General features: G+C 40.0%; 1 protein-coding gene across 3 annotated transcripts in view; it reads right to left on the bottom strand.

Moving 5' to 3' along the window:
* Positions 1-14373: 14373 nt before the first annotated feature.
* Positions 14374-22688, bottom strand: part of SEMA5A (semaphorin 5A) — a 231327-nt gene continuing 223012 nt past the window's right edge. For 2 of the 3 annotated variants that reach the window (XM_085052160.1, XM_085052159.1), the window contains exons 21-22: positions 20689-20900; positions 14374-19344 (exon numbers count right to left, since the gene is read on the bottom strand). In XM_085052160.1, the coding sequence (XP_084908286.1) occupies positions 19225-19344; positions 20689-20900 (332 nt within the window). In that variant the 3' untranslated portion in view covers positions 14374-19224. The remainder of the gene's footprint in view (positions 19345-20688; positions 20901-22688) is intronic. The other variant, XR_014850013.1, reaches the window with a different exon arrangement.

The raw sequence follows: 22688 nt of genomic DNA, 5'->3' as shown, positions 1-22688 counted from the left end.
GGAATTCCAGGCACATTGATTGTGCAGTGGATGCTGACATCAGCCTCAGAACCTCACTTCTGCCCCACTGAAGAAGCGCTGGTTCTTAGCACAAGTTCCCTATAGCCATCGTCCAAAATATGCTGCAGTTTTTTGTCTCTTTTGTCTACAGTGAACAGTAACCTGGATCATTGCACCAGGGAAGGGCTAGGCAAAGTAGTTCAAACCACATTCCATGAAAACTGTTGTTGGAGGATTTTTCCATCTTCCATGCTCAAATATGGATAGCGAGCAGAGCTAAATGCACTGGGATTACAATAAAAGAGAGCATGTACTCCTTCTGGTGAGCTAAAAGAAGTAGGTACCAAAGGAAACTATCATTGAAAAGGAAAAAGCAGCATGCAATAGTGTGAGCTTTAATTGATTTTTATTTGTTTTTGTGACAAGGATGTGATCAAATGGGCAGTGATCAATGGCCAGTGATCAAGTGGGCACCAGAACAACATCAGCTGGTTCTCCTGACTGGCTGAAGCTTGGTACCTGAGACAGCATGGTGGGGGTGGACAGGTGCCAAATGTGTTGGACAAGGGCATGTGTATGTGGGAACACAAAAAAACCAATGATGGTTTATAAAATAAATTATTATTTTTAATGTAATTTTATATTCATACATTAGAAAATTGTAATATGTTACATCACAAATAAATATAAACTGTGTAATTTTATATGAGACAATATAAAATGTTACATGCAATATGGTATTTTAAAATATAGTATATAACTTACCGTGTTAGAAAATCACATAATTACAGAATTGATAGGGTTGGAAGGGACCTCTGGAGCTCATCTAGTCCAACTCCCCTGCCAAAGGAAGGTCACCTAGAGCAGATCACATAGAAACAGGTCCAGGTGGGTTTTGAATGCTTCCAGAGAGGGAGATTTCATTATGCCCTTGGGCAGCCTTTTCCAGTGCTCTGCCACCCTCAATGCAAGAGGAGGAGCTGCCACCCTCAATTGAGGAGGAACTTCTTGTGTTTTACTTTATGGCCATTGCTCCTCGGCCTGTCTCGGCACCACTGAAGAGTTTGACACCATCCTCTTGACACCTTTCTTTGAGATATTTCATGTATTGAAGAGATCCTCTCCCAGTCTTCTCCAGACTAAATTCAGCTCCCTCAGTCTCTTTTCCTTAGACAGAAGCTCCAGACCCCCCAAAACATCTTTGTGGCCTCTGCTGGACCCTCTCCAGTAGCCCCTTGTCTTTTTTGTACTGAAGAGCCCAGAACCAGACACAATATTCCAGATGTGAACTCACCAGGGCTGAGTAGAGGAACAGGATCATCTCCCTTGACCTGCTGGCAGCATTCTTCCTGATGCACCTCAGGATACCAGTGGCCACAAAGCCATTGCCAGCACACAGTCAGCTTGTGATCCACCAAGATTCTCAGGTCCTTCTCCATAGAGCTGCCCTCCAGTAGGTCACACCCAGCCTGTGCTGATACTTGGGATTACTCCTCCCCAGGTGTAGGACCCTGCACTTGCCCTTGCTGAACCTCATTAGGTTTCTCTCTGCCCAACTCCCCATCCTACCAAGGTCCTGATGAATGGCAGCTCAGCATTCAGGTGTGTCAGCCACTCCCCTTAGTTTTTTGTCATCAGTAAACTGGTATGTGTTTGCATAATAAATGTAGAGATAAATTAAATTAAAGTAATTAATTTAAGTAGCATTGTTCAGTGTTACTGAAAGGAATGATTTTGACCAAGAGTGGGAGATCTGAAAGCAGCCACCAGATCTTGGCTGTTTGGCAGAGTTTAGGACGCAAGTATATACAGCAGAGAAGTACAGCTGTATTACTGAATCCCTGCACCACTCCCTCCGAGAATCCAGTCTGTGCATCTAGTTCAACTATTGTACCTTCTCCCCTGAAACCATTCCCACACTAAATGGGGGTGGGAACAGAAAGCACTTGTTATCTTAAACTTTATTAGTCATCTGTGTGCTACTTTTTGTATATCTTTCATTTTTCTCTCTATTTTCTTCCTTTCTGTTTTAAGATAAACAGATGTCAGAGTGAAGGAAAGGACATGCATTTCATTCATTAACACCTCTCAGAAACATAAAGTGGCTTTTCTTTTTAACTTTGCATTATGACAAATACCAGCAGCTTTCACTGAGTTATATCCTAAACAGAAGTAGAGAAATATTTTAGAAGTATCTGTGACAGCCTTAGGGCCAGTCCCTAACACTTACTAGAAATGTGTTACTGTTTATCATTTTTCCCATCAGCCATTGACTATGACACAGAGAATTATTCCAGGGATGCTGACTGTGAATCCTGCCATGATTCCCCTCCACTCCTTCAATGCTGAGTCTCCACAGTTGCTCCTCCACGGTGGCAATATGTTAGCACTGAGATAGGCATCTGCACAGTTCAGAGAATATTACTGCTCTGCAGAGTGAGGGCTGTGACACCTCATCTCACCTGTGGATTGCTGCAATGCTGGTTTGTAACTCGCACTCAGCAACAAACACATAACAAGATAGCTCAAGACCCTCCAGCTGTATTTTTTTCTTCTTATTTTCTGAAACATTTACATGGGAGAATGTGGGTTTTGAGCAGGGTTGTGATCTTCCCAATTAATGCAGCACTTCAGCAGCACTCATTGTAAGGTGAGATAAAGGCTGTATTAAGTTTTTGCCTAGGAAATCAGATAAATCCTAATACTTAAATTTCATTCTACATCCCTACAGGAAAGAAGGATAGAGTCTATATTATGAAATAAATTAGTATTCACTGTTTCACATCCACATCTTTGAGTCAGCCACAGAAACTGGCAACCCCAGCTCCTGTTGCAACACATTCAGTTCCACATTGATGCCTGTTACTGATTTCAAAGACTGAGTGCAGTCTAAGTGACAGCTGTGAGCCAACCACAGTGGCCTCTTGTAAAATGTGTAAATCTGAAAACTGCATGCCTTTGGAATGGAAACACAGGGCAAACCCCCAAAAGATTGACCAGTCATGCTGAAACAAAACTATTTTGATGCACACTTAAACTCTGCTGTCTAGCTGAAGAGCAATTACACGAGGAAAGAATGCAGAAATTAAATCAGAGCTGAAATAGTTTGAGAAAACAGAAACTGAAATAAAATCAGCCTAAGACAACACAGAATTGTTGCTCTACTTCAAAATTTCCATGTCAAATTGTTTCTTAAAATTGACATTTTCCTACAAAATACTTTAATTTCTTCTGTTCCTTCAGAAATGTGCAACTGTTTTGCCTCCACCCTTCTGCAAAAGCTCCTGGGGAAAACATATTGCAGTGCCACTTCTCTGGGATCTGCAGTGCACTGCTCCATTGCTTCCTTTATTGATACATGTCTGGAACAAGCTTCCACAAGGGCCTGCTTGGAGACATGTTCCTTTGGCTTCTCACCTGTGAGGCTACAGCTCATCTGTGCCCAGAAATCCCTGCTGTGGTTTTGGCTGACACTGCTGTACTGGGAACATGTCTGACAAAGTCATTTGGCTTCCTCCTAAATGCCCCATATTTTATTCACTTCTCTTTTCAGTCTATCCTCAAAGTGTGGGTAGCTGAGTGGCCTCCCTGTCCCCCTTCCCTTCTTCTTTGTGTGCAAGGAAGCATGTTCTCTCCCATCTCCAGCATGACCATGGGGGACTTCCTTGGATTTCTGTGGATCTGAGGCTGGTGATCTTATCCCTTGCTGTCCTTGGTCTTGTTTCTTTCAGCTGTGACCCAGCACTGATGGACTTCTAATCTCATCTTCTAATCTATCAGGACAGCAATATTCTCTTGCCACTCTACCACCTCCCTTACAACCCCCTTGGTCCACACAGTTGTTTGCAAGTGGAGGGGTTTGTCCTGGCTGCTTACCTGGTGCTGTCTCGTTCTGGCAGCATTTCTGGGAATAAGAAAATTCCATCAGATAGACTGGAATGGGGAAGAAATATTTTTTATCTTTCACACTCATATACATAGGATAGTTATTCTAGGGGGTCTCTGTGTTTGGGGTGGACCAGGAGGGAGGTTTCAAAGGTCAATTACTCAACATTTGTCCAGATGAAAATCCATTCAATTTTGCAAAACAACAGCAGGAGATTCTACTAAGTTTATTTTAATTTTGAGGTTTTGTGATTAGCTGCTTTCCAGAATAAAGCAAGAATGATAGAGACCAAAGGTGTGCAGAAACAATCCTTTCTGCAAATAAGACTTTATCCTACTGCTGCAGGCTGAGAAAAAAATATTCTCTTCTGAAAAACGTGCCACCCCATTATTCACCATACCCCATTATTCAGCAGTCCAGGCATTACTGAGAAGCCTTACAGCTTTTATCTCAGAGCTGCTTCTATACTTTCGTTTAGTAAAAATTAATTGTCATGTTAACCTGACACATGTATGTCCATCTAAGTATTAATATGGGAGCTGCTGGAAACAGGATACACAATTAGTCCAATTCTTTCCATCACAAGCTATCACATACAAAATTAATGTGGAAAATGTCGAGCAGGTACAACATAATTGTAGTATACTTAATCAGTCTGGCCTATCTTTTACAAGCAACCTCTTGAGAGAAAGGGTGAAGAAGAAAGCCAGCTCATACTGTCTTCATCCTTGTCTAGTTTTAAGTGGAAAGTGATTTTTTTCTGAGGTGCTGACAGCTGACAATCAACATAACTTCTGCAGGCTGAGGCTTGGTAATCTTTGCCATCAGATGCTCTCAGAGTAGAAACTGCACATGCAGTCACAACTCTGACTTGGAGCTTTAGTCTTTAAAACGTGGCTGCTCCTTGAAGTGCTCTCTTGCTCTTGTCAGAGGGTCTGAGCCCAACACACTGAGCCCGTTCCAGCTGAGAACAGACAAACTCCTTGGCCAAACCAGGCACATCCAAAGCACAGATTAGCCCCAATGAGGCCTTGGTGTTGGAGGTGCCTTTCTTTCACCAGCCTCAAGAGCTGTGATTAGACACCTCACTGTCCAGGGGCTGCAATTTGTCATCACTCCCTATGCATCAACCCTGAGAGCATTGACTGCTCCTGCACTCCTCTCCTCCCTCCTGTGTTTGATCCCTTCTCTCTCATCATCTTCTGACAGTTCTCATCTTTCTCTCTCAGGACTGCTGTTATTTATGCTACACTGGAGCTATGAGAGGGGGCTGAAGGGGCAAGGAGGGAGGGAGCTCTCAGGCTGTGAGCAGTTGTTGGCAGAGCCAACAACACAGGGGTCCTTGGCAGCTGACTAAAGTAAATACAGCTCAGTGGTACTGTACAGCCAGAGGAATGGGGGGTCAGGCTGGGCTATAGGGAGGTGGAAGGAAGCTGTCACATTCTCTGCATGACATTTGGCAGCTCTGCAAACCAGAGTACATGAAACAGGCTAGTAAACTATTTCCCCACCCCCAAGCAACAGCCCCCCATTAGGAGCTACCTCACACGACCTCCACCAGCTTTGCATTACAGCCAGTCTTACCCTGTGTCTGAAAACCCCACCTGCTTGTCAGAACAAGAGCCACTTCCTCAGTATGGGGAGCCAGGACAGGGCAGCTGAGGGCAAAGCCTTCATTCTCCTATGTTCTCAGTATCAGGCTCCCTCCCATGGCTGGGCTTGAAATCTTCAGTCTACCCAGGTGGTGCCAGTCTGTTCCTGCTTGTAGAAAATAGTGCTGCCGTAACTTCTGCCCTTCATTGCCTTTGGCAGCTGCATGGAGTGTACTGCATTCTGCCAGATTGGATTTTACAGCAGCAGCTTACACCCAACTTTGGAAAATCCACCCACCAACGTCTTTCAGGGGTTTAAGCAGGTCTGTTGGATGGCTCCTGGCTGGGGAAAGAAAATCAAGGACACCAGTACTATGTCCATGCCCATGCTTTACATTTACAGGTGTATGGGCACCTGAGGCTTTCACAGGAGCAGTGGAATGGCTTGCTCCGAAGGGCTGCACCTCTCAGGACTCCGTTTTGGACTCCTTTTTGGGAAGAGCATTGATTGGCTCATCCTCTTTCCAGCCTTTTCAGAGACTGCTGTTCCACCGGTTCTGCCATGAACTTCATTTGTGATCCTTTGTTCCTGTTTACACTAAAAGCATATTAATTTCCCATTTTTCTGTATCGTTTACAAGACCCAATTCATGGCTTTAGCTGTCCTTTGCCCTGTCTCCAACATTGTTATTAATGTTTGTGTGTAGATCTTCTTCACGGGTCATTCACTAGAGAGCACCTGCATTCCAAATCGACATCTTGCTGCTACAGATATCCAAAAAAAAGGTGTATTTTACAGTCTTGCTTTTAATGCTGATTGCCTCCACAATAAAGAATGCTACTGGGGAAAAAAATTAAAATTCTTACCTCTGAATTCCTTATTCAAGGATCTCACATTACAGAGAAGCAAATTGAGGACATTACACCATTAGAAAACATCCATTAAATAAAACTAAAACTGAAGCTAAAATTACATTCTTTTAGTGATTGCATTTCATGTGGCAGCACCACCCCTTGGTGAGCTCTCAGAATGGGTTGCCCACTGGAAATCTGAATGATGCCTCAGCTTAATCTTTAAATATTCAATGTTATCTGCCTAACAAACCAAATTAATCTCTGTTAGTTATGTAATTGCTATTACAAAGAAAAAAAAAAAGAAAAAGAAAGAAGACTCAATAGGAACATAAGCAGAGTTTATAAAGAGCTCCAAGGTTACAATACTCCTTATGGAATAAATGAACCATCCATTCAGCTTGGAACAGCTTGGGTAATTGCAAGGGACAGCACAGATAAAACATCAGGAAAACATATCTATCTATTTTTAGATGTTTCTGCTCTATCAAAGCCATGAATAACCCTATGACAAAGAATATTAATTTCATCCTTTTGCCCCATTCTCTTATTTGATCCTCATTATCCCCTTCTGTGGGACACACAGCCACTCCACTGACAACAGGTGGTCACTGGATGTGAGAAAGGGAATGGCAACTTGTCTTAGCTCTCCAAGGACATCTGGCTTCACAGCTAGTCATCTGCAGTCATCAAGCTCTACCTTCAGGGAGGAAAGCATGGGTCCAAGAAATGTTACACAAGACTCTACAAGCAGTTTGCATGGTCTGTTTGTATGCACAATGTGCTGGTTTTGTAGCTTTTCCTTGTCTTTAGTTAATAATCCTGTATTTTGTGTCCACAACCTCAATATTGCTTTTTTTTTCATCCTGACTATCACAAAAAGCACAAAACAGCATCAGGGTGAAAATAGGTTTCTGTGGAAGCCTATTAAAAACACTCTCTCCATCCAGAGGAGAATTCTTTTCTAGTGATCTACCAATTAGCCAGTGCTAATGTGTTTCATTCCAGTGGTATTGTTTTATCTTTGCACTGAAATTGCTAAGCGATAGCACATGGAATGTGAGAGGGGAATGACAGCACACTAAAGAGCTTATCCAAGTTCCTACAGGCTAATGGTTATTCCTTTCTCAAGGATCACAGCATAGTTCAGCTTACATTAGAATTTTCCTAATTATGTGCAGATTTATAGCATCCCAGTTCCACAGGTAAATTTATAAAAGCTTGAGGGAGATGATGGGCTGTTCATATTTGTTCAAGTATTCTCACATTTCCTACTGCTGGGATGGATATTGCCAATGCATATTTCTGCACTACATTATGGAAAAAAGGCTTGAAAAATCTGTGGGTTGTTTTGCCAAAACTGTTGATGAGCTACAGCAAGGCAAAAAATGAGCGAACACTTTAAAATGTGACATGCTTTGATCCAGATTTCAGAGTTTGCTTGGATCTGTGTCAGATCTTCCTCTGACAACAGACCATGAAGGCAAACATGAGACCCCCACCCTGTTCTAGGGATTTTACAGGTGAGATGTGGAGCCTTGTGACTTTTTTAACTCAAAACTCTCTCTGTGAGATATGGGATTATCTTCTCTGAATAAATCTCTATGTCAGAGGCTATGGTTTCATGCCTGCCTTTGCTCCAAGACAAGTTTTGCATCTCAGAGAATTCATCTGGGGCTAGATCTACAAAAAGTTCAAAGCTCATAGTCCCATCAGTGAGAGCCATTCAGCCCCGTGCCTTGTAAAAACCACTCCTTAATCTTGCCAGACAAGTATCTCCCCACCAATAAAAAGGGTTTGTAACACCTCTTCTTGTTCATCCTGGCTACTGATGCTCAGACAAAATCCTCAAACCTCAAATGGGTAGGTGAGATGTTATGAGGTTCCTGGGTCCTGCACAGTGCTCCATGCCATCCGATCTGTCAGACTTCATTCAGCAGCCCCCAGCAGCTGGAAGCCTTGGTTAACCAGTCAGAACAGGTGGGCTTCTGGCTGCCTAACAGAGTTGAAGTGCCATGAGGGCATCCCCAGTACATGGATAAATACGATCCACAAAGTACTGCAGTGTTTGTTGTAAAACTAAGGTGCCCCCTTTAACCTATTCTTGTGAAGTAAGAGTTTCTTGTTTTGCCAGCTGCCTAGAGCTTCTCTGGAACAAAGATTATCCCTCACAACAATTTTTGGACTAGGTTTACGATCTGGATGGGATTCAGACTTATAAATAATTTCAACCTATCCAACTGTGAAAAAGCAAGAGGTCACTTACCCATCTCACCTACTGGCACTGGTAAGAAAGAGCCCCAAGTTTTCCTGCCTATTACACGGCATGTTTCCTTTTGATGTATGTAGACATTCTCCATTTTTTCATTTGTTTGTTTTTAATTCTCACCCTAGGACTTCTAATCACATTTGACACCAATATTTTAAACTCTGCTTCAGTCTTCTTGGACTGAAATTATTTTGCAACTGCATTTATTGTCTTTAAACGGGCTTTCAAAATGGAACACTTCCTTTGATTTAGGTAAACTAAATGCCATTTCACATGTTTTCACAAAGATAAAAATTCTTGGCAATATTCTCTTTATTTTTTGATTTGGCTGAAGCAGATAGCATAACAAAAATACTGAACAAGAACATTTTAAATTTAATACTTGTAGTGGAAAGAAGCCAAACTGTGAAATAATATTTATTTTTATTTTTTAGTAATCTTAGTTTTGGTGAGGAAAAGTTCACAATAGGTTGGTTATAGAGCTATTGCTGAAGTTAATTTAAATTACTAACTGGTTAAAGTGGCTAATGTTTTTGTAGAAATTTTATTTGTTGCAGAGAAGAAAGCAGGAGTTTATTGTCATATGGACAATGCAGGCTGAAGCCTACCATCTGGACACAGAGCTCTAATAAACAGCACCTCCAGGTGCAGTTGCCATTTCTGATACACATTTCTGAGTCTGCTATTAGAGGCAAACTGTGATGCCTCACTGCTGGCAGTTGCCCACTTTTTAAGGATAGCACTGAGGTCACTACATTGGGCCCATCTCATTAGACATGAACTTGTAAGACTCCTGGCCTAGAGGTGCCTTGTTACTGCTGGTCAGCATGGATTTTTTACCTCATGAAACTCTAGCTCAGCTTCTATTCCATGCCAAACAGAGACTAGTAGTTCTTAGGAAAAGAACCCACCTAGGAGTGGGCATACTTCATTCACAGAGGGCAAACCTGTGTGCATGATGCTTTAGCTTTTATTAGCATCCCTTTTGCAACTTCATAGAACACCATTTTGGAGCAGGAATGGAAGGCCATCTTGCTAGCAGTGCAGTGGTACCCCTGCTAATGACCCCTATTTGGGCCCTGCAACCCTGGCATGGTTTTCTTTAATGGGGAAATTGAGAGGATATTAAACTCAATTTGTATAGACTGTCTGAGTAACCCTCTAGACACTTTTCTTCAGAGATAACACGCATTATTTAAGCTAAAGACTGTCAGCAACTGATGCTCAAATATTGAGGCAACTCACATTAAGAACTCCTACACAGAAACCTGATTTGATGTTTTCTGTTTATGTTCCAGGTCTCAGCTGGTGTGTGAGCTCTCAGCATCAGTAAGAAACATGATCACAGAGAACAGGAAGAATAAAATATAATTACACACACAAAAAGCTAAAACTGATTTGGCAGTGACTTCAGCAATCCTTGTCCCAGTCTCCTTTTGCCATGCTGGAAATCTATGTGCTTGTGTGCATATGTGAATAGGAGAGAGAGACCATGTGAGCACAGAAACACAAGAATATTCATGTTTTTTTCAAAACCAGGCTACAAATAGCAGGTAAAAAGCCATGAGGCAGTTGTACAGCAGTTTGTCTTTTGAGCAGTGACTTCTCATCCAGACACACACATTATGTAAAAAAACAACAGTCTTGAATCCCACCTGTTTTTGGTGTTATAAAATGTGCAAATGAAACAAATCAAATCCTGACCTGCTCAGAAGCACAAGTCTTTCTGCTTTTCCAGGAAATCTTTGAGGAAGGCTCCTGGTGTTGGCTAAAACAGCCACCTAATGTTTAAATGTTGTTATCTGTAAATTTTCCAGGTTGATAACTGGCTGGTGTCATCACACAGTTTGTGTAGCATGACAGGAGTACAGCTCCTGTGAATATTAGGACACTTTTTGATTGCTCCCTTATTTACTTTGGGTTTGTGAGAATTTAAAAATGGACTGCAAATTTTTAATAGATATTGAACTCTAGATCAAGTGCATGCGCTGAAGGGTTATGGTGGATGAATTTTCCTTTCCTGAATAAATACTCCCATTTACTCCCAGGAAAGAGTAAATGGGAACTTGAAGACACTTCTGGGGTTACCCAGCATGACAGCTCTCATTATGGTACATTAATTGCTGTAATCTATGTGAGGAATTCATATTCCAAAACTGCTCCCATCAAACCAAGCTGACAACTTTCCTTTATTTTCACTTTTTTATTTAAATGCCAATGATGGGAAGAGAAGAATTTTGTCTTCAGCCTGTGCCTTTCTGCAGCACAGTGTTCATCAACAGCAACATTTTTACTACAAGAAAGTATCTCCTACTCTAATCTGTACCTTAGGAGAAATCTTAACTGAGGTTTCGTGGGAAATCATAGGATAAGGTGAACTTATTATGGCCATGGATAAGTAATTGACAAGGATTCGAAAAAACCACCCATACAAGGGATGTTCTTGAGAAGTTATGAATAGAAAATCCATATCTGTGGCCAAACCATGAGATTTGAAAACATTTTCACCCATCTCTGTGGTATGGGTTGATGGCAAGTTTTATAGCTGTTTTAGTACCACACACATTTAACATTTCATGAGATCAAGAAATCCCATAAACATGACATTTACTCTAAGCACTGACTTGAAGAACACTCGGAGAGAAATATACACTGTGGCACCTGAGTAACATCAGCAAGGAAGCTTCAAAGGGAACATAAAAGGTAAAGAGGTTGATTTTTCTTTTCTTCTGAACAGCCTCTAAACTTATCACTGCAGAACTTGGTGTTCCCTACCAGGTTAGTACTGCTACCACTAGTGCAAAAACGAGGCAAACAAAAAGCATGGCATAGAAGATTACACATGTGTGACTGAGATTTGAGTATGCATGTTAAGTGTTCTGATTTGGAGAAAAGTGTTAGATGAGCACAAAAAGATGAAGTTCAGGTCATGCTGACATTAAATACCTAAATGGGGCAGAAAAATCCTTATTACCAAAGTTTTAAAAAAGGCACTAAATAAAATTTTAAAAAGGCAGTTAAATAATGCCAATCTGAGTAATGAAGACTGGAAAAGTGATATGCTCCCCACCCTCCCCAACCTAGAATCCAATCTGATAAAAGATAATTCATCAAATGAAATTATTAAAAATATCCAAAAACATCACTGGAGAGGATAATATGTGATGGGATGTATGATGGAAAAACAGTCACCACCCATCATTTGAGATTCTTCTTTGTGTCCCAGATGATCAGTAAAGCATTATGTTAAATTACCTGTGGAGCACTAAATAAGTCAACAGACAGGCTGATAAATTTGACAAGCTGGGACAAATTTGATAAGCTGTCTGAACAGGTGTAAATCCAAAGCGAGCTCAGCACCAGTGGAACGAGACTGCAGTTTTAACTGGCTTAGATCCCTGCACTTGTGTTTCTATGCTCAAGCCACCACTATGTTTTGTATTAAATGTGAGTATCCTTAGCAGCTCTTATGAAAAGTTTTGCTAACAAAGCTGTTTTTGAAGGAGTTAATAGCAAGGAAAAATGGTTGCCTATAAAGATTTGTATAGGGATCATTTACTCCCATTATTGCAATAAACAATGACATTGTCCTGATACCAAACCAAAACGTTTACTATTGCTAAAAATCTCCAAGCTCTATATCAATTATTTTATCTCAGATGCATCACTATTACAAACAATTTTTCCATTGTACAGGATATTTCATTGGGCCATGACAAAAGTAAGCACTTTTCAGCACAAGGATATAAAAGCAATTTCTTCTGCAGCTTTCCCATCATCAAATAAAGCTTTATTTAAAAATTGGGACTTTATATGTCCAACCTATTTGAAATTTTATATTTCTTTCACTTTCAGTCAATGTCTACTACTGTAGATAACAAAAATAAGAATTCATTCAAAACCATGGGTTTAGCAGATTAGGAAATATGGAATATTAGAAAACTTATCAGAGAATCACACAGAAACACAGAATAAGCTGAGTTGGAAGGGATTCACAAGGATAATCAAAGTCCAACTCCTGGCCCAGCACAGGACACCCTAAAAGTCACATTATGTGCCTGAGAGCATTGTCCAAATGCTTCTTGAGCTCTGTCAGGCTGGTGCTGTGAGCACTTCCTTAGGGAGCTGTTCCAGTGCCCAACCACCCTCTGGGTGAAGAACCTTTTTCTGATATTTAACCTAAACCTCTCCTGACACAACTTCAGGCCATTCCCTGGGGTCCTGTCATTGCTCACCAGAGAAGAGATCAGTCCCTGTCCCTCCTATTCCTCTCATGAAGAAGTTGTAACTGCAATGAAGTCTTCCCTCAGTCACCTCCAGGCTGAACAGATCAAATGACCTCAACCACTCCTCATTCAGCTTCCCCTTAAGGTCCTTCACCATCTTTGGACACTCTCTAATAGCTTATTGTCTTTCTTATATTGCAGTGACCAAAACTACTTTGTTATTGTTAATTACGTTCCATAGTATTTTGAAATCCAAAGCCACTGTTGGATGAGATTTGTGGGTGAATCCTTTGGAGAAAAAAATAACAAAAATCAAGTGCAAATAGCACCTTCCTTCTGCATTCTCATCCTCTAGGATTGGTTTATGAGAATGCTGAAAGTTGAAATTGAATCTTTTTTTGAAAATTATCATCTCTGCTCAGACAATCATTTCAGTTGAGGAATTGCTATAGTACCCTCAGTTTAAGACCAGTTTCAGTAACACAGACTTGGTATCACTGTAGCAGTTTTCACACAGCCCTTGATGTCAGTTTCACAGTAAAAATTTTTAGCAGACCTCACTACTGGCATAAAATCTCTGCTGCAAATTGATAAATACTCAGCAGCGTAGAAGCTACGATCAATTTCCCTCAATCAGAGAAGACAAGGGGAGAAGTACGTGAGAAATGTCCAACCTGGATGCAAAAAGCCAATAGGAAACAAAAGGTTTATCAGTTCCCAATACACCTCTCAGTGTGCTTTAACTTGCACCATGAAGCAGTCTCAGACCATGCCATCTGTATGGTGCTTTTTTTCCTTTACTAAATGAGGGAAACTAAAGGGACACACACTCTACCTGGTTGTGGGTGTTCAGCCTGTGGGACTAGCCTGGAGCTAGTCCAGAATGCAAGAGTTCTACATGCACCAGCTCTACAGGTATGGTCCTCTTCCCTTATCCTTCCTGCCAACACAGGTATTGCAAAAATGCAACCTGGACTGTGGCGCTCACCATTTGTGAGTGCATTTCCACCCCTTCTGCTTTACCTGATGCTGACAGTGTCACCAGCTAATTTCTCACCCAATTCTGAGTAACAATCTCAACTTTGCACAAATACCTGTTGCAATCAGACTGCTGTTTCTTGAACTACTTAGTTGGCTTGATTACCCAGGAGCTTACAGTCCAGATAGCCTCACCCTTGGAGTTCCCAAAAAGCCTCTGCATTCCTGTGAGTTTATTGACAAGTTTGCCAAGCCTTCAGTCACATTCTTCTACGTTTTTGTTTTCACTTTTGCCTACCCCTGCTTCTGCTGGGGCTGAAATTGCTGCCAAACCTCCCAGGTTTGCAAATTTCCCTCTTTGTACCATCCCAGTTAGAGAATGTCGTTGCATGGCAACACAATGCAAAGCATTCATTTAGTGACACAGAAGAGTCTAGCTAAAGGCTATTTCAGCCACACACGGGTTCGTTTTTGTGGAGAAGAGTAGACAGAAAAAAGGGAAAATGTCCACAGATCCCACAATCCTTCTTTATTTGGAAGAATGGCTTTTAAATGAAGTCAAGCAGTATCTTGTTTTATCATTCATTTATTTAGCAAAGAAAGGAATGAATTCAAATACCCCACACAATGAACACATATTATTCCCTGATATCAAGATGCAGATTTGCTTGTGAACAATTTAAAATGAATCTGTTTTCTTACTATTGAAATCATCTTGTACTGTGCATGGATTTGTGCAGAAGCAATACATTTTGGGCTCAATTCTGTAAACACATTAAAATAAGTAACTGGTTACACCTATACCATTGATGTCGGTGTGGTTACTTTTGTCATGAGTAAAATTATATTCAAGAGCCTAGCTTTTGCCAACCTAAATTTAGGCATGGGAATGACACTGAGAATTAGACGTACATCTCTAGGCTCACTGCAGTGTTGGTGGAGAGACACAAGCCCTCATCAGGATGTTACTCTGCCCATCTAAACGTTTTCCTAGAGGAGACAGAGAGGATGCTGGTGGCAGCTACAATCAAAATTGGCCTGATGCCTCAAGCAGAGCAAGATAAGCTTGGACTAAACTGTTTACAGAATTGATCTCATACAGCAAAGCCATTATGCATACAATTAACATTAGGAATGTGCTCATGTTGCACCGATTTTATTAAAACTGGTCCCACATTTAAAGAAGTGAATATATTCATTCTATTATTATGAGGAAAAAAATATTGAAGCATTTAGTCCTATTAACATTTTACTTGCATCTGGGACCTCTTTCTTTCTTTTCTGGTTTGAGCAGCCATATGGTCTGATGCTCTGAGAACTTTCTTCACTAACATAAGTGCTTCAGTAGCTCTTGATTTGCACGCTGGCATGGTATTTTCCCAGAGGTTGCTGTGGAGCTCTGGTAGAGCTGACTAAATGCACAGTATCTTACACCCATGTGAGACTTTAATCAGTACTGCTTAATAGCCTGGAAATCAAAGCCATTTAAGCCCCATTCTTTCTTCCACTCTCTTACGAAATTCTTAATCCTAGTCAAAAATCTCTTGATTAGTTTTATCCAAACCACACTGCTTCAACATCAGGTGACTGCAAACAGCTGGAGAAGCTTCTACATAGAGAAACTTAAAAAGGCCATAAAGATCATCAGACCAAAATCAAAGTCCAAGATACATCTGCAAGCACAGGAGTCCATTTTCTAAGCAATTGAGAGACATATGCTATGTATCAGACATAAAAAATAAGAACAAAATGTCTACTAAAGCATAGTTGCAGTTTGAGCTAGCCAATGAGAGTATATCCTGTGCAGGATGTGACTGGAAATCTTGCTTCCTCCTCCCTCCATGTAGCATGGCCACAAGGAAACAGCTTTACTTTGAGAACTTTCATTTATCTGCCAAACTGTTTGCATTCAAAATAGAGAAGCATTTTTAAATTTATGCAATCAGTGTAAACATGGTTAGTAATATTAACTAATGGCATTAGAGGTAATACAATTATTTATCTGGAATAGATCACTTTATCCAAGCGAAAGGATGAAGGGTATTTAAGTATGACTAAGGGTATTTTGATGACTAAGGGACTTGATTTTCCCTTTCAAAGAACAGAACAATGCTTTCAGAACTGAATTTTATCCTTGAGAAAATGTGAGAGCTATATTGGCTTAAACAAAGACTGCAGGAAATACCCACTTGTTACATTTTGAAGGAAAGAAAAATAAGACCTTTGATGGCAAAGTGGGCATCTTTTAATAGGGGACTTGGCAGTGTTAATGGTTGGACTCAATCTTAGACACCTTCCAACCTAAACAATTCTATGAAATCTGCTTTTCACCAAAATGTGTGTAGTCTGTTTTAGAAAAAATGCTAAATAAAGTAAGTTGAAAATTAATAGAGACTGCACTTTGATTTGCTCAATGAACTAGGAAAAGCTGTACTAAACTACCTGGGCAGCTACACAGAACTCAGAAGGTGAAAATACTGATACAGGCAGTGCATCTGGGTTCCTCTAAAATTACCTAAGACACAAATATCTAAAGGCTTTAAAACCTGTAGTCTCACAATCTAGGTTGACAAGGAAATCTTGCCATCAAGTTTTTCTCATTTAAGTGCCGTGAAATTTCCATATTTATCCTGCTGCTTCAGATAGAGTTTTGAATATATTTCTGCCTGTGATATAGAATAATTAAATTTAGGAAGCTAAATGAAAAAGACAAATAATTAACAGAAATACTTTCCTGACATGTTGGCATGGGACTTGCTCAAAGATCTGGAACACCTGAAATATTCCTTTGGGAGAGGGAAGTGTGAGCAGATTGAGCATCTGCTAAATGCACTTCTACCTAGGATCATGCAGACTTAACCTAGGGTATTATTACCACATATATAACATATATCTAACATATGTATTTATCCATGAAAAAAAAGGAAAATAGATCACTATAAAGATAGGTGTACCTCAAACTACTGAAGAGTTAGGAAAAAAGAAAGATAATTTCAGTAATTTTAATTAAAAAAGGTTAAAATAAAAATACATAGTTCAAATGTTTTAAAGGTATTGGTCTAAAACCAATAGTCTAAATATAAAATCCATAAGCTGGACTAATGTGCTCTTAGTACAGGGGCAGAAAGGAACAATGTTGCTCATATGTGTGTATGTACATGTGCTGCTTTTTCTTGGCAGTAGCAGCAATATAGGTTTTATTTTATCTTATTTAAATATAAAATTTTTCTTTTGGCATGAACACAGTAATTCAAATACCATACTGGTTATGATTTGGAGAGCTTTTCTCCCCTCTATCTCTCGCAAAGAAAATTTTCTCTTACCCAGGGCAATCAGCTAATTTATTCCTGGAAAAGCAAATCTAATGTACAGTAAAAAATTACAAATTATAGAGACCCAGCATTATTATACTTTCTGGAGATGAGCTGGTGCGAAGGTGAGGTGCTTTTATTTGACTGAGTTAGTAACAGGAGGAACTATTCAGCTGGAAAAAATAGGCTGCTGATCTTAATTACCTTCATAGATGGTACATGTGTGTTCATTTTACTGCATAGCATTTTAAAGACCACTTTGAATTTTTTTCCTTTTTCCGCGGAACAGATTGGAAGCATAGCGCTACATTCAGATCTATCCCCATTCAAAAACGTAGCTCGCTGCCATCAGGGATACAGTGTTTACCCTTGCTATCTAAGTGTTTCTTGGTACTTTTTGATTTTTTTTCCTACACAGTTGTGAATCACTATAATCTGCACATGTCTTTCTCTATTTGCTTATCATAATGTAACCTAATTATCAGGGGTTGTAAACAGAATGGAAACATTTCCACTCTGCTTCTCCTTGCATACCTCCCTAGTATTCTAGCGCAATGGTCTTTGTTTCTAGCAAGAAAATGAAAGCCCAATTCTTTAATCCTTAATATTCACTTTTAATTTCTTCTCACAAGCTGCTTGTCACAATTCTTTGCTATTTGAGAATAGTAAATGCTTCCTTGCTACTATATATGCTGAAAAATCTGACTCAAATCCCTGCAATTTTCTTTTTAGTTATACATCTGGAATTTCAAATACAAAAATAACAATATCATGAATGTGGGTGAAGACAGACAGAACAAAGAAAAATGGTATAAAACTTTGTGTTTCCTCATCTACCACTAAAAACTGAGTTAAAACTGATAACTTAAAACTCAAATAGTATTTTAAATATTTACATCAATGAAGTCCAACAAGATAATCACTTAAAACACCTTGAGAATGTTACTTTAGGGGCTGACTGATGCAGGTCAGACATGGCAGCAAGATGTGACAGCCCTTCGCAACTATATCAATACTCTCCGAGCCAGCTTTGTTTGTCGGACACGTGCATATAAAGTAAAAGCTGGAAAGAAAAAAGCAGACCTATGATTATGCCTACATGCCCCCAAGAGCCAGAGGTGGCACCCAAAACCGGTGCAGCTGTATTGTTCCATGGCCAGCCTGGTGGTGAGTGCCGCAGCCATCAGAGACAAGCGTGTTCCACGCGCACACACCAGGGAGAGGAAGCCTGGGGGATGCCACAGCAAACCCTCATGCTGCAGCAAGGCTGCTTTACTAAGGACACACAGAAAAACCGCCCAGTGTGCCTCTCCCACCTGCCCTCCTCCCTCGGCTTCCCTGTGGGACATGCCCTTCCACATCCTCTCAAAAATTAAACTGCGCAATGTGAAGGCTCTATGTGACTGGGCTCAGCTCGAGACTGGAAACCACTGACCCTGGAGGTGTCCGGGTTAATTACAGGATTGTATCTCTTGGTACAGCCTTAGTACTGCTCTGCACTCTGAGCAGCTGAACTGCAGCCAGAGTGATTTACAGCCCAGGAAAATCAGACTACAGAGCCCAGAGCTGCTGCAGAGGATCACTAAACCACCACATCTCTTGTCATCCCCAGCACCTTGTGAGCTCTTTTTGGCAGTGTGAGCTTCAGGAGACTGCACAGGGGGCTAACAGCAAAGCTCCCTTTTTAAACCCCAAGGAGATAAAAGACAACGCCTAAAAAGAAAATTAGATTTGTACTCCTGGCATGGGTTTAAGGGGTAACATTATTATTTCTTTTTAAAACTCAGGAAATACTTAGTCACTTGTTAGAGAAATTGGAGTGGAAATTTATAAAACTGAGCAAAGCAATGCAATCCTCAGGAGTGGTCCAGCAACACCGAGGGGCTACAGCTGCCCCTGACACTGAAGGCCAACCTTGCATTCTGCAAAGAAAACATCATGTCACAAACAGGCGGCTTGGGCTTTTGGCAGCAATGGGACATTGATGGCTTGGATCGTGCTTGAAATGTCTCTGAACTTCATCTCTGAAGCCTCAATCACATGAGCAGTCAAGTAGCACAGGCCTTGGGGACTGGGGAGTTACAGGAGGCCAGAAAAATACACAAGCCCATTAGTATTCATCATAATTATTGAAATCTGTAAAATAGGTATTAGAATAAGTCTTTGCAGTAAGATGTGGATTGAAGTACTTGTTTCTCTCCTCTAGAATCAGGTTGTTCTTGTTAAATGCCTGAGAAGAAAAAAAAAATAAAGGAAATAAGAAAATGAAAAGGACATGGGAAAGGTAACCACTAAGTGGTCTTTCACCAAGGTAGCCTCTGTTGTAAATATCGGTGTACAGTAAGCCAGTCAAAAATGCATAGACAAATACCTGTACATTTACAGAAACTTGCATTTGGAAAAGAATTCTACTTAATAAAACCAGGCATCCCCCCCTAATATTAAAAAACTAATTTTATGATTCTATGAATATTTTTTAATCATACATATGCAATTCTTCTATTAGAATGAGTCACTTATTATCTTTTTACTGAACAAGAATTAGTTTCTCTTTACTGCATTAATTCCCTGATTTTCAAGTGGCAGAAATGTCTGAAGGCCTTAAGAGCATAAATCCTGTTTTCCAAAAAAGTAATATGGGTATTTAGAATACGAAATTTCAAAGGATTGGGTTTTTTGTTTTGTTTCTGTAGCCATCTAGAGAGATGATTAGTGGAATTTGAAAAGCTTTAAATTAGGTTCATATTCCACTGCTGACAAGAAGATCCAAACTTTTCTTGCTGTTTTTAATGAATTTCATTAAAATGTCTTTAATTAGAAAGAAAAATGCAGAAATTAAGAACTGGATTATCTAGGTAGGATTTAAGAAAAATCCTCATTTTCAAAAAAGCTTTGCAGCTGCATGAATAAACTGTGTAACCTGAAGATACTGAACTAAGTATTTTCAGAATGCCCATCCTTCCTTAATTCAGTGGATCTGAAAAGCAGAGTTATTTTAAAAGGTCACAAAAAGAAAATAGCAATTTGGGAATAATGATGAAATACTATGGATATCATTATAGACTCAGTAAATCGGTACTGCTCTTTCACAGAATAGTTTGGGTATAAACACCAGCTGAGAGTCTGACCCAGAATACATTCACCGAATACGTCTCCTGTGTAGAGACTCAGTGTAGGAAGATGAACAGAGCCCATGACACTGGATCATCAGAGCCAAAGGATTTTCCTCAGTAGGTGCCATGGTGATTGTTAATGGCCCTACTTCTTGAACAAGCCACTAGGGAACACAATTAGGAAAAAAAAATCCCACAAAACAACTTGAGTGATCTGCTTTTTTCCAGGAAAGGCTGCTGTATAAATTATATGCACATGCAAAATCCAACTTCCTGCCTAACAGGGATTGACAACTGAAAGGATCTGCAATTACAATATCTCAAGTGAAATCTACTTTTGTCATTAACAATCAGCATAAGTTGAGCTCAAATGCCACTGCAGAAAAGTAGCAAGGAGCATTCATTTGATACAGCAGAAATGTTGCCTAGGTGTGTAGAGCAGCTCCCAGCCCTGTGCTCACCTTGATGGCTTCTACAGAATCATATTTGTCCAGTTTGTTGATGTGGTTGGTGATGCTGGTGTTGAGCGGAGCAGGTGACACCGGGTGGATGACAGTGGCGTCGTGGGACTGCTGCTGGTATCGCTGGCAGTAAGTGTAAACAAGCAGGGTGAGAAGGCAACCAAGGATTGAGCTACTTAATCCCACTGCGATCATGTGGAACATGTTGAACTCTGCAGAGCGAAGAAAACCATCTTAATTTTAAGGCAGTAGAAATAAAAGCTTCAGCTTGGGGACAAATGTAGACAAGTGTGTGATTCAAATAAGGATAAGGGCACTTTCATGTGTTTCCCTGAAACATCTCAATTGCAATGGTTTATCCCTACAGTAGTAAATTCATTTTACTTCCCTGAAGGGACAGACCATTATAAGAATCTTAGATACCCATACATATCTGTAAGTATTAGGATCTTTGAAAGATGCTTAAACAAGTTCAGAACACAAATAAAAGAAAAATTAATTGCATTCCATATGTTTGAATAGTTCATAATTTGTTTTTCTTCAGACTGTTTAACAAAGCCTTGTTATATATAAATTATGTATATGATGTACACACATAGCTTTTTTTTTTTCAGTGAACAATACAATATCACCTCCTCTGCTGCTCTTACAGCTCTTCCTCTTACACATAAGTACTTGTGGCAGAACTAACAAAATCCTGATATCTTTAAACCACTTTCCTGCTTTCCCTAAAGTGTTTTCCATAACCCTTTTGTTGGATGGATATCCCAGAAGCAGCAGCATACATTTTTCCATCCCTGCTCTGATTTTTGGTGGTTACCTTTCTTTTTGTATCTTGGCCAGTTTGTTCCCTTCTCAAGCTCTTAGAATTTTTTCTTTATACAAGGGGGAGTGAAGAAGAAATGGTAGCATTTTAGGGGAAAACAGGAAGAAATGGACTCCTTAAATCTCAATATATTTTTAAGCATGGCAGCCAGAGAGTGCAAAGACAACAACTCAAAGCCCAGAACTCTCCTATCTGCTCTGCTCTTCAAAAGTACAATGGGATCATACCATGGGAAACCATCTCCACCTAGGATGGAGAGGATTAAAACTGAGAGGCAGTCCATTGTTGCATGAAACTGTAGAAGAGAATCTAGAGCATAATCAATCCCTGATGCTACTAACAGAGATACCAGGTCAGATATGGCACCACTAGGATTAGCTCAAAATAAACAAATTATGCTGCTTTCCATTGTTATTTTGAACTGGAGCTGTGCTTTTTGATTAGGAAAGAAGTATCACTGAGAAGCACATAGTGGAAATTTCATCTTAACATGGCTGCAAATTTGTTTGTTGTTGCCTAAATTTACAAATGAATAAACTGATATACTGGTGCTAGGCTTAAAAACTTCTGTTAGATGTTTTTCACTGCAATACAGAAAAATGGGGCAGCACATGGGTCTCATATTTTGTAAATCCTAAGGTAGGACCTTTACATGCCTACTGAGTACTTAGAAACACGAACTAATATTTAGGTGACTCTGTTGACTGCTTCAATATATCAATCTATCACTGAAATATCCTTCTACACCTTTGTGAGAGTTTCCCAGTGTTGTAGAACTTGGCAAAACGAGTGCCACTGCTAATTAGTAAAAAAATCAAATAACATTATCCTGGCTCCCATAACAAGTTACCATATGCACAAATACCCTTGCATAACCTCTGTGTTTTCATTGTCCTCTATTAGGTTAAAAAAGCAGCTTATCTGTGCATGGAGGAATACTGGAACTGGCCAGAGATATTACCATGACGACACAGACTAAGCGTGATAGCTCAGCACAGAAAAAAACCAGTTCATTTTTCTTCTTCTCCTTCTTGTTTGGTGGTTTTAAAAGGTTTTCCTTTCAAGATTTGTTTTGCTAGCATCACAACTCTTCAGAATGGAACCTTTTGTTTACTTTTTAGTTTTGTCTCTGGCAATGAAGCTGAAAATGAGTCCCAGATAGAGTCTGATCTAT

Source organism: Lichenostomus cassidix, chromosome 2, assembly GCF_008360975.1.
Source record: "Lichenostomus cassidix isolate B80296 chromosome 2, HeHo_3.0, whole genome shotgun sequence".
NCBI classification, from domain to species: domain Eukaryota; kingdom Metazoa; phylum Chordata; class Aves; order Passeriformes; family Meliphagidae; genus Lichenostomus; species Lichenostomus cassidix.
This window is presented reverse-complemented; position numbering and strand designations above follow the sequence as displayed.